Below are 12,373 nucleotides of genomic sequence, written 5' to 3'. Positions count from 1 at the left end.
TATTAGTATAATTTAATGTAAAGTTTATATTTAAATAAAAATTCAGTGTAAATGTGAATATACGTATAGATTTTATTTCATAAATGCAAAAATGTATATGTACATATAAGTACAAATACTTTTTCACAGCACATACAAGGAAACGTGATTGAAATTAACATTGTCTGGAGGTTAGGTTAGGGTCTCGACGAGTTAATCGAGAAGTCCTCGAACAGTGGTTTCAATTCTACACATCCATCGACCCTCTTTTAGGTAATGGAATTTTCATCGAGACGAAGTTTCATCGAGACAGGTCAATATTTGCAGAGCTATCGAGCGTGGGTAACGTGCGCGCCACCCGGTATATAACCGTCAGCATTGTCCGCGCGGAGAGGTGCACGTGGCCTCATTAACGGGTGCACGTTTCGCTGAGTTAGGGTAGAAGTTTAGCGTGCGTTCACCAAGCTCTATTCATCTCGCTATATTTTGTTAATTGCATCCGCACCGATCGACTTTCTCTCCCCCTTTGTCTCAAACGCTCTTTTCGTTGTCCCATTGCCAACACGCTTCCTTCGTCTCCGTTCCTTTTTTCACCCCGTTGCATTATGGGACACTCGTCGTTTTTTACTTTAATTTAAACCATATTGTTTTGCAATCTTTGTGTTTTCGTTTCAGATCGATTCGCAAAATTTTTGCACTTTTATATTTGCAGAATAATAAAAAATTGACGAAGGAACGATTTACTTACGAGTGATGATATGCAGAGTGTTTTAGTTTGACTTACGAGTGAATAAGTGAGGTTAGGTTAGGTTAGGTTAGTTACTTATTTTATTTTAGTAAGATTGACATACGAGTGATAATACACAGAGTGTTTCAATTTGATTTACGAGTCAATAAGTGAGGTTAGGTTAGGTTAGGTTAGTTAGTTATTTATTTTATTTTAGTAAGATTGACATACGAGTGATAATATACGGAGTGTTTCAATTTGATTTACAAGTGAATAAGTGAGATAGGGTTAGGTTAGGTTAGGTTAGTTATTTCAAGGTTAATCTGCAACTGTTAGATTATTCCACAAGTTTGGGCCAAATTTTCTATTAAAATTTCAACGAATATGAACTTAATTTTTATTTACAAAAAACATGTTGAACCTGGAGAGCTCCAATTATTATCCAGTAACAAACGTTCAAGTGCACCGCGGCAAGGTAAACACCTTTTCCTGTATCCCCTCGAGCGACCAACTAATTCGACATCCACGAGAACAGCCGCAACTCCTTCAGTAGAGAACACGTATACTTACACACACACAGAGAAATAGAGGGGAATTTCTTACCTTTTTTTTTCCCTTTCTTGCTACGTTTCTCCCCCAGTTCCCCAATGATCTTAATAAAGTAAAGCGAGTTTTCTCGTGTAAGAAACTTGGCTAACGATCCCCGGTTGACCTCCATTACGACTGGCGACCTCTGAGCCTAGCAGAAAGCTGGGTCAGAGAGGCGTATGAAAGTCGCTGAATGGCTGTGTGTGGCCCTTGATTCGACACCGGGCCTCCTTGAATTAATGAAGGAACGAACGTATCCGTTCCCTGAGCGCGGATACCGTGGCCATATAAAGCGAAGACAGTCTTTTGTCGAACGGAAACGCAGATGTCCTGGACTTCCTCGGATGTCCACAATCGAAATTAACCTTTTAGTAGCGACTTTGGTAGAATCACATTCCACGCGATTCTATACGGGAGACGATTGTCCTTTTCTTCGTAACTTCGTAAATGTTTTATCTCGTAAAATTGCGTTTGAAAAAAATTACCTTTTTTTATTAGATTAAGTAATTATCGATATCGAAATAATTGCCGATAGATCGTTGTGTATCGAAAATCGTGACAAACTTATTTGTTAATTATTTTTGCCGATGAAATGAGCAGAATCTGAACAGAGACAGACGTACGTAATTTTATCTTAATCTTATTAACATATTTATCGTAGATTACATGATTCGTTCCATTAAACGATAAATTAATCGAACGATCGATCCAATTATCTTATCTTCCTGCCTGTCGATACGAATTAGATCTCCGTTAAAAAAAAGAAATATTCTAATTTTACTTTACATATCGTTCGATTCTTTTTCCTGGTTTGAAATTATTCACCGGTAGGTTAACGGTCAGGGTGATACCGATCGATGTTTATTCCGACCTCAGATAAACGAGACGGACCGGTTGGAATCGGAGATATCTGGAGCACCTTTGACCCAAAATATTACATAACCGGTATGAATAAATATCTCGACCTCAGGTTGAGCAGAGCACGTGGAGCATGGATACCATTGTGATTCCAATCGGTGGTATAACACGCAGTTCGATGGAAAAGTATAGTATATGCACATGGTTTAGCGGAGAATGGAAAAATCGGTCGTATCGAACTACGCGTAAATTTCATGTAATAGAAACATCCAAGTCATCTTCGACGATGTAAAATGAATCTTACAGAACCAGTTTACTAATGACATAGTAGATTCTGTAGGATCTTGTAGGTCTTTAATACTTTTTACACTGTTATATCGAAGGTGATATTTATCGTTCACATGGAAAAAAGGATAGATGGTTCGATTGAAGGTGTCGTTTATTGTAAACGTGTTCTGTTAGGTAATTGCAATAGATTCTGGTATCGCGAGTATGAGACTTGGTTTTGTTGCAGTCGAGCTTGAATAGTTGAATGATTGAGTTAGTAAGGTAGCAGGTTAAGAAGCAGATGAATTAGTTGTAGGGCTAGTAAATGAGTAAGTTAGCAGATCAATATGTTAGTGAGTTAGTAGGATTGTAAGTTAATGAGTTACTAATATTGAGTTAATAAGTTAGCGAGTCAGAAGAATTAGCATTTAGTGAGTCGTTGAGTTAATAAGTTAGTGAGTCACGAAATTAGCAAGTTGCTGAGTTAATAAGTTAATAACTCAACGAATTAGCGAATTAGTAACTGACTAATTTTCCATGTCAGTGAGTTGTTGAGTCGTTAAGTTGGTAAAACATTGAATTACAGATTTCACGAGTTACTAACTCAATAAATCCTTGTTTAGCCTATAACTAGATCGAGTATAATTCGGCAACCTATTGAGTTAACAATTCAGTCCCTTAATAAATTCTTCAATTAGTAATTTAACGAACCATTAACCCACAAACTCAGTAAACCATCGTCACTTTATCATCCAACCGATACGTTATATAATTTCAACTGCGCACGAGCGTCGATAAATCAGAGATCTGACGTATCGGTGGCTCAGTAAACGTGCCCCGTAAACCTTCGATTGCATTCATCGCGTGCAATTCGCAATTTCACCGATACGTCTCGACCCATTTCGTTCAGAGAAACCATCGGCAGATGTTCGAAGATTATTGCACGAGCGGGGATTACGAACCGTGGCAATCGTTCTCACGAATGCATACGTATATCGTATCTTTAGTCGATGATTCGACGCGACCCCTATCGATCATACACCGTTTCCATGGAACGCGACCGTTGACGTTGATTCGTTCGGATTTTATTTTCGCGATAATATCGATCGTCGAAAGTCACGAAATTCTCACGCGATACGCCGCAAACACGGACGTCATTTTCGCCGTCGCTGTTTTCATCAGCGCTGGACATCCCCGTTCACGTGTCTCTTAATTATCAAATTATCAATCGACGCCGCGTGATCGACGAGGCTTGACGTGTTATACGAGTGTGTGTAATTATTCAACGTCGTTTGCACTGTCAGATACGATATTAGAATATTTTAGAATATCAATTACGCCTTGCGTAATGTAGCTTTCGTCGGTGATAGTAGATCAGTCACGTGGAGTCTGATAAATTTGCGCGAAAGAAGAGGTTAGGTTAGGTTCGGTGAGAAAGTAAATATCAGATGGTTTAAAATAACCACAATTTTTATTCATTTAACAACACGTGATGTATTTAAACAATATATATAGCATCGATCAAAATTGTTGGATTCTTGAAAATGTTTAAAAAAATGTTACCAACTCTAGGAACTTTTTATCACTGCAATCTAATTAAAACTTTAAAATAAATTGATCTTCAGAGGATCAATGTTGAAAATTACGAAGAATCAACAGCAAATTTAATATTAATATAAATTCACAAGTGTTCTCAAAGTTTTGATCGACAGTGTACATATACCGAGATCAGTTTATCGTAATATTTTGATATGAGAGGTCGATCACAACGTTGCCAACGTAATACTGTTCTCGTTAAAAAAAAAAATCGCTCAAAAAATACGGATCAATAAACTAGACAAATGACACGTTAAATTATGCTAGATAGTTGAGGAATGTAAAAAGACACGATGTACATTTAGCATACGCGAGTCTTTCCTTCAGCGAGTAGCCGGGTATTGCATAGATTACGTTATCGACGAGTTCGTCACTGTCGCGGGAATTATTCGAACCTCGATAACGATGAATACTGAAGAAACGGGTGAAATACTGACGAATAACCACCTGTACGATTACGGATTGTATAAATATTGTACATAAATATTGTATGACCATTTACCGTAATTATCACTGATATATGGCTGAATAGATGATGGAACGCACGTGCTGGTTCATTATCTGGCTAACCGTACACGTGTTTCTGCTATGTATTAATAAATAAATTAAGATTTTTCCTAACCTAAATTTGCACGTCTTGTTTACATAAAAAATTAAGTATCGTTCAAGTGTATTATTAACCGGTAAAGTAAAAAGTTCTTTTCTAAATTCATCAACTCTATTTGAACGATCAGAAATATCTAAAATTAGTTTAAAACTAACCTAAAAAATTGTGTATCATCTAAGTACATCATTTATCGGTAAAAATGAAAAATTCTCCTAACTTCGTGAAATTTTCAATGTATCCAAGTTGGAAAACTAGTAAAATTCTCAACATGATCGATACTCGTCAACTTGTATAAGTACACTTCCGGTATTACTTCGTTCTCAATATTCCCTTATTCGTCGAAAACAATTTTCAAGAATCGTCGAAGAAACTTCACCCGTCCGATACGCTTTTATCCATTGTATCATCCTCCGCAGAAAAACATATTTCGCAATTTATATCTCTTAATATCTAGGAACTTCAGCTCAGATTTATGTCATCGTGATGATTTGCCGTTTAAATCATCGCCGTTTCCTCTCGGTCTTCGAACATGTCCGCGCGGCGATTAAAATCGACATTTTCACGATTCGAAGGTACACTAATTGCCGGCGAATCACAACTATCTTTCTCGTAATCTTCCCATCGCTTCACCTCGATCTTCGTTTTCGTCGATTTAGGCTCGATCTTCACGAATGCAGCACCGTTGAAGTTCTTCACAACAGTCTCAGGACATACGAACCATCTTTTCACGTTCTTCTCGTCGCAATCAATACTGGTGATGATCCTGAACTTCGTCGATTTCCCATTTCTCCTTTCTTCGTTTCGTTTCACGTCTTTTCCTTCGTTAAACGTGTTCTCAGCGTCTTCCTGGCTTCTCGAAGCTTGCTTCTCCTTCGTCGAACCTTTCACGTTCACCTTTTTATCGGTGTCTTCCTTCGACTTCCGGTTCTTCTTCCAGGATTCACCGTTCAAACTGATTCTACCACCGTCGCCGGTGTATTTCACTTTGTCGTTGGTCGATTTCGGTCCAAGAAGCACTTGTCCACCGTCTCCGGTGTACTCTACGTCGCCCATGTTACGATCGATCCTCAGTCGACAACCGTCGCCGATGATCTTCACGCTGCCGTGATTCTTCGACATCGTGATGCTGCATCCGTCGCCTGTTACCTCGAGGATCTGCTCGTTCGAGCGTAGATTAAGCGATAGTCCATCTCCGCAGATTTTTCGGATCGTTGGCTCGTCCACGCCCATGATTTCTCTAAAGGAAAGGCTCGTTTTCCAATGCAAACACGATTTCCAAGAGTCGATGGAATTATGAAGCTCGATTTCCAAGAGTCTACGGAATTGCAAAGCGTCTCTCCCAAGAGCCGGCGGAATTGCAAAGCTCGTTTTTGCAAAATGTCGACGGAATTGCAAAGCTCCGCGTTCCAAGTGTCGATGAAATTGTAAAGCTCGATTTCCAAAAGTTTGTGGAATTGCAAAACCTCACGCCCGAGAGTCGATGGAATTGTAAAGCTCGTTTTCCAAACGTCAACGAAACTGTAAAGCTTGATTTCCAAGAGTTTATGGAATTGCAAAGCTTCTCTCCCGAGAGTCGGCAGAACTGTAAAGCTCGTTCTCCAAATGTCAGTGGAATTGTAAAGCTCAGTTTCCAAATGTCGATGGAATCGCAAAGCTCAGTTTCCAAGTGTCAGTAGAATTGTGAAGCTCCGTTTCCAAGAGTGAACGGAATCGAAAAATCCAATTTCCAAGTGTCGATGGAATTGCACAGGTGTTTCCCGTAAAAAGCTCCCTTTCCAAGTGTCACTGCAACCGTAAAGGTCGTTCTCCAAGTGTCATTGCAATCGCAAAGGTCGTTCTCCAAGTGTCAACGTAATCGTAGATGTGTTTTGAACGAGAAGCTCCTCTTCCTGGTGTCAATGTAATCGTAGAGTTGTTTTCTGTAAAACGAAACTGTCACGTGGAGCCGTTTTCGTTATGCAACGAGACCGAGATCGATTTCGCGGAGTTGTTTCCCGTTCTTCCTTCGGTCGGCAAACAGTCGACGATCGCGAGCGGTTTTGCCGTTTTCAACGACTTCGTTCCTGGAAGTCGGATTCGCGGGATAATTGGCCAGATGAATCTGGCGTCGTTGTTCTCCGTGCGGTTCTCCAGGAGGATCGTTAGATTTAACAATTTGATCCTGAAATTCGACGAGGTGAGTTTAAAGTAATCTCGTGACTTCTTTCAACGTCTCCCTCGAATTTTCGAGTGAAAGTTTAATCGACGATCGAGTGTAATTACATCGATGCACCTATCGGTGGATCGACGATATCTTCCGATAAGTTTAGATTCTTCGCGTCGAGAGCCAGTGATTTCGTATGGATTTTCAAGCGTCTCTCGACTCTACGGTGAATTTTTTCCAGTCGTAGAATCTCGACAATTCGTAGGAATTATCTGATAGATAAGGATGTCCCTCTTGAACGCTTGCTTTACAAAATCGAGAGTTTCCTCCTCGGGCAACGATAAATAGCGACGATCAGGCTTGAATTCTCGGGGAAAGCGATTCTTCGGGATTTCTTCGTGATTTCCCTCCTCGAAACTCTGCAAAATGGAAGATATTTAGGTGAACGATTGGAAAATTGGCATTCTCACCGTTGGAAACACTCTTCGAAGAAGAGAAACCGATTATCCAGAGATTAAAGAGATGTTTCTCAAACACTCGATAGATAAAACGTGGTCTTTTACAATTAGGGGAAGTACTGGATCGGTTTGGAGTGTTGAATTATCGATATCGTGACTCACCTTGACTTTCTTTATCAAAGCTGTTCGTCGTTTCGCTTCACTTTACGCTCGCCTCTGTGCCTCCCCACTGATTTCTTCGCAGAGAGTCGATTTTTCTGGCCAAGTGTTACTTGAAAAAACTGTTCTCAATTTATCGTTAGTCAGAAGTTGGATATAGTATCGTGTAGACCGCACACATCTTATGTTACCACGTCCTGTAACGTCTCTGCTACTTCTATTTCCACTTTGAAAAATAAAGTGTCACGCTTCTTCTTTCCCTTCTTTCGAACAATTATTCCAGTAAATTGACCGAGTGTTCAGAAATATTCTAAAATATTTCTAAATAGTTCATTTCCACTTCTTCTTCTTCTTCTTACTTTATCAATACACCTCGAACTTCCTTACGACAATCTTTGCCAAAAAATTCATTGTTACACGTGAAACAATTGTTCAACAAATCCAACCAATCGTTCAGAAATTAAAGTTTCTTCCTGCTTCTCTTCTTTCTCCTCTATCAACGATCTTCCAACTGTTCTACTTCCACCAGAAGTTGAAACTTCAATGAAAAATGATTCTTCTCAAAATGTGCCAGCTTAAAAACGAGCCAATTCTTCAACTATACAACCCTCTTCTGTTTACTCTATCAACAGTCTTCAAACTCTTCTATTCTCTTCTTTACTTCCATCCAGTTATTACACCAAACGATTAGAAATCTTCGCAAAGTACTTAGAAATATTTTAAAGTAAAAAGAGAAATACTTTTTCAGAGGTAGGGAGATCGAATAAAATTGAATTCGCAAGAAAGAATTGCCGTCTCGGGGAATGGAAACGTGGCGTTGACCCGCGTGGTCGAGTGATGGTCGGCGTGGCACAAGCCGGGGTTCCTTGTCGGCCAATCGGCCACTTCGCTTTCGGGACTTCCCGAGACCTTCTAGGCCGACGCGGCACGCGGACCGAACGGTTTTAGAGTTCTCGGCCATTTCGCGACGATTATCACGGTCAGGAGCGGCTCTCTATCGCGCGGACGCCACTCTATCGTGCGTCGATTCCTCAGAATTGCTGAATACCGAGGAGATACATCAACCGGGGGACTTTCCTCCGGCAGTGCCTTTATTTCGCCTTTTTCGTTCCGTTCTTCGAGGTCGCGGGTTTCGCTGCCTTCTCGCATTTTTTTTTTTTCCAGTTTTTGACGCTGAAAATAATATTGGAACGTTTGAGAGAATTTTGTTCGTTTGAATAATTTGCATAAATGTTTTAGCATTTGTTTTTTATTTTAGTCGAGTGTGGAAAAAATTATTTGAGTGTTTCGGAGAATTTTGCACTTTTGAATGATTTTGCGTAAGTGTTCTAGCATTTGTTTTTTATTTTAGTTGAATGTGGAAACAATTATTGGAGTCTTCTAATAGTTAAATCAATGAAAAACATGATACGATAAATTGAAAATTTCATTTTGGAAAAATTGCAAATTGATGTAATTTCGTATCATTTCTGTGTCTCATCACGGTGTTTCAAATTGCTTTAATTATCCCGCCGACGATTGAAAGGTCCTAATAAAGGGTGACTTGTTCGAGCGAAGGCCGAGGGCAGATTGAGAAAATTTCCTGTTCGAGTAAGTCGTATAATTGGAGGAAACTCGAGCTCGATTGGGTCACTTGAGAACTCAAACAGACCTAATTTCCTCGTCGTCTACCGTCACCCAATCGTCCGTCGCATCGTCAAACATTCGAATTAAAAAATACAGACATTCCAAAAAAATTCCTGTTCAATTGAAACACTCGTATAGGTACTCAAAAATTTCGATTAAAATTCGATTATTAAATTCTCCTAATACAATCCTATCTCTCGTTTCAACGCTCTGAAGTGCAAAAGATTCTGAAATGCAAAAGAGAAGAAAACAAGAAAACAGAAATAGAAGAAGAAAAAAGGAAAGAGAAAACTGAAAAAGTCAAGAGAAAACAAATTCCTATTAAATTCAAACACTCGCATACTCAAAAATTCCAGTTAAAATTCAGTTATTAAATTCTCCTAATACAATCTTATCTCTCGTTTCAACGTTCTGAAGTGCAAAAGATTCTGAAGTGCAAAAAAGAAGAAAACAAGAAAACACAAATAGAAGAAGAAAAAAGGAAAGAGAAAACTGAAAAAGTCAAGAGAAAACAAATTCCTATTAAATTCAAACACTCGCATACCCAAAAATTCCTATTTTCAAACATTCGCATACTCAGAAATTCCGATTAAAATTCAGTTATTAAATTCTCCTAATACAATCCTATCTCTCAACATTCTCTAACATTCTGAAATGCAAAAAAGAAGAAAACAATGAAACACAAATAGAAGAAGAAAAAAAGAAAAGAAAAAACTGAAAAAGCGAAGAAAAAATATAAACGTTAACGCGAATCGCGTCGTCATCCAGTTCACAAGCACGCGGCAAAGGGATAATTGAACAATGGAAAAATTGCGAAAGTCATTATAACCGTGTGCGACGTTCCCGGATTGGCTGGCGGTGCTTTCGTGCTAATTTATCAGCCGTGAATCGCGTGAACGATACGCGGTGATCGATGGAAGGGGGGAATTGTTCAATGACAGCACGAGTAGAGCACCCGTTCGCCGCTCTAAATGAGTTTTACGCGATCGGCTCGTGTTAGAAAAGGGGAACACCACGAGTGGTGACGCAATCTTCCTCGTCAATTACGGATTCAAATACGTAACGTGTCGCGTGGAACCGAGAGAGAGAGAGCGAGAGAGAGAGACAAGGAGAGCAAGTAAGATTATAGACAGAGAAGTGTAGGCGTCGAGCTTTCGTTGTTTTTCAGCTCTAAAACGATCTCGTTGAATTGCCATTTTTTTTTCTTCTCCTCCTTTCTTTCTCACGGGTACTTTACCGCGCATCGCACACCGTTCGACAGGAAGTGCCTTTTAAAAATCTTTAAAAGTTTCAGACTTTTTTTTTCGTCTCTTCAGACGTTGCAAACAGAAATTTTTTTCTCTTTTATTTATCTTTTGCTTCGTTTCTTCTTTTCTTCTTTGCAATGGTAAAATGGCAAGACGGTGAGAATTATTTTAACATTGTTTAATTTCTTCTTTTTGGAAGTTTAGAAAATGTTCTCTTCAGACGTTGCAAACAGAGAGATTTTTTTTCTCTTTTATTTATCTTTTGCTTCGTTTCTTCTTTTCTTCTTTGCAATGGTAAAATGGCAAGACGGTGAGAATTATTTTAGCATTGTTTAATTTCTTCTTTTTGGAAGTTTAGAAAATGTTCTCTTCAGACGTTGCAAACAGAGAGATATTTTTTCTCTTTTATTTATCTTTTGCTTCGTTTCTTCTTTTCTTCTTTGCAATGGTAAAATGGCAAGACGGTGAGAATTATTTTAGCATTGTTTAATTTCTTCTTTTTAGAAGTTTAGAAAATGTTCTCTTCTCTTCTTGCAAACAGAGAGATTTTTTTTCTCTTTTATTTATCTTTTGCTTCGTTTCTTCTTTTCTTCTTTGCAATGGTAAAATGGCAAGACGGTGAGAATTATTTTAACATTGTTTAATTTCTTCTTTTTGGAAGTTTAGAAAATGTTCTCTTCAGACGTTGCAAACAGAGAGATTTTTTTTCTCTTTTATTTATCTTTTGCTTCGTTTCTTCTTTGCAATGGTAAAATGGCAAGACGGTGAGAATTATTTTAACATTGTTTAATTTCTTCTTTTTGGAAGTTTAGAAAATGTTCTCTTCAGACGTTGCAAACAGAGAGATTTTTTTTCTCTTTTATTTATCTTTTGCTTCGTTTCTTCTTTTCTACTTTGCAGTGGTAAAATGTTAACACTTCAAGCGGCGGACCCACTTTAAGGCGTAAATATGTGGATTAGCGATTAAGTGCCTAATTGCGTTTTTACATGTTTGTGCAGAAAAAAATATGATATCTCTTGAACAGCAAGTGGCTGAATACATATATCCTTAAAAATCGTCGCTGTGCCTGTAATAAACATTATGTAAAATTTTTCAATAGAAATTCTCTGTTTTACAAGAGTTATTTTGTTCTATTTTGTAGAAGTGCATGTTTCTACAAAACTCGTAAATATTGCGGCGTTTTGAGTAAAGTTTCCAACAAAATACCCGGCGCTTTAAGTGTTAACACAGTGAGAATTATTTTAGGATTGTTTTTAATTACTTCTTTTTTTTCTAGTATTTTTTAAAAATCTTTTTAGTTTTGGAAGTTTAGAAAATGTTCGAGTGATAATTGTTACTTTTGCGACAGGTTTTCGAAATATGTAGCGGCGTGTACTCGGTGGATTCTCGTTGTCGGCAATCAACGACATATTACTGGCGCGATTGCGTAACAGAGTAACGCGTACCCGTAATTTCTCGTTGGTAGTTATCCTGTATTCCAGCCACGTGTGCCCATACGCACGAACCGTGAATCATTGAGAGCCTCGTTTACAAGATGCAACGCCTTGATTTATATTCGCTAAGTTACAACTTCCTTTGAACGTGAAAGTTCACTGTTAGTCTCGTTTCGAAATGTATAAAACATTCCGCGTGAAATCGTGCTGTGTACATTTTTCAAATTTGCGGAGTTCGTAATAAACGGGAATTTCATTTTCAAATTTTCCCGCCTTATAAGGAGAAAAATAGGAAAGAAGTATAAAAGAAATTGTCAAGTTTGATTTCTCGAATCGCCCTGTATATTTCTTAAAATCGTTAAGTTTACGCTAATCGGAAACTTAATTTTCAAATTATCCTGTCTTCCAAACAAAATACAAAAAGATTCGTAAACTTTTTAAACTCTATCTTTCGAACCGCCCTGTATATACATCTCTAATATCGGTCCACAACCCTCCTCCTATTACCGTTCGATCGCGAATTTCCTCGTTCGATTCGACGCGAAATTAAGCTTCCCTAGCGATTGTGAAAACGGTTGCGTGTCTCTCCCCTCGTCCCACCCCATTTCACATGTGTTTCATTTTCACGAATCGCGGAAGGCGTGGGCCAGACGGACGGATATTATCCGCGCTAATCGAATGTCG

General features: G+C 38.6%; 2 protein-coding genes across 2 annotated transcripts in view; one reads left to right on the top strand and one right to left on the bottom strand.

Annotated features, from left to right (window-relative positions):
• Positions 1-4,930: 4,930 nt before the first annotated feature.
• Positions 4,931-5,957, bottom strand: LOC108573010. The gene has a single exon (XM_017935362.1). The coding sequence runs from the start codon at positions 5,850-5,852 to the stop codon at positions 5,118-5,120; it is 735 nt and encodes a 244-aa protein (XP_017790851.1). The 5' UTR covers positions 5,853-5,957; the 3' UTR covers positions 4,931-5,117.
• Positions 5,958-6,380: 423 nt separating this feature from the next.
• The window catches only part of LOC108573009, a 12,857-nt gene continuing 6,864 nt past the window's right edge, over positions 6,381-12,373 (top strand). The window contains exon 1 of the mRNA XM_017935361.1: positions 6,381-6,798. Coding sequence (XP_017790850.1) covers positions 6,484-6,798 — 315 coding nt within the window. The 5' untranslated portion in view covers positions 6,381-6,483. The remainder of the gene's footprint in view (positions 6,799-12,373) is intronic.

Source organism: Habropoda laboriosa, unplaced genomic scaffold (genome assembly GCF_001263275.1).
Source record: "Habropoda laboriosa isolate 0110345459 unplaced genomic scaffold, ASM126327v1 scaffold102, whole genome shotgun sequence".
Classification (NCBI taxonomy): Eukaryota; Metazoa; Arthropoda; class Insecta; order Hymenoptera; family Apidae; genus Habropoda; species Habropoda laboriosa.
The sequence above is the reverse complement of the archived record's forward strand: the minus strand, read 5'-3'. Positions and strand labels throughout refer to the sequence as shown.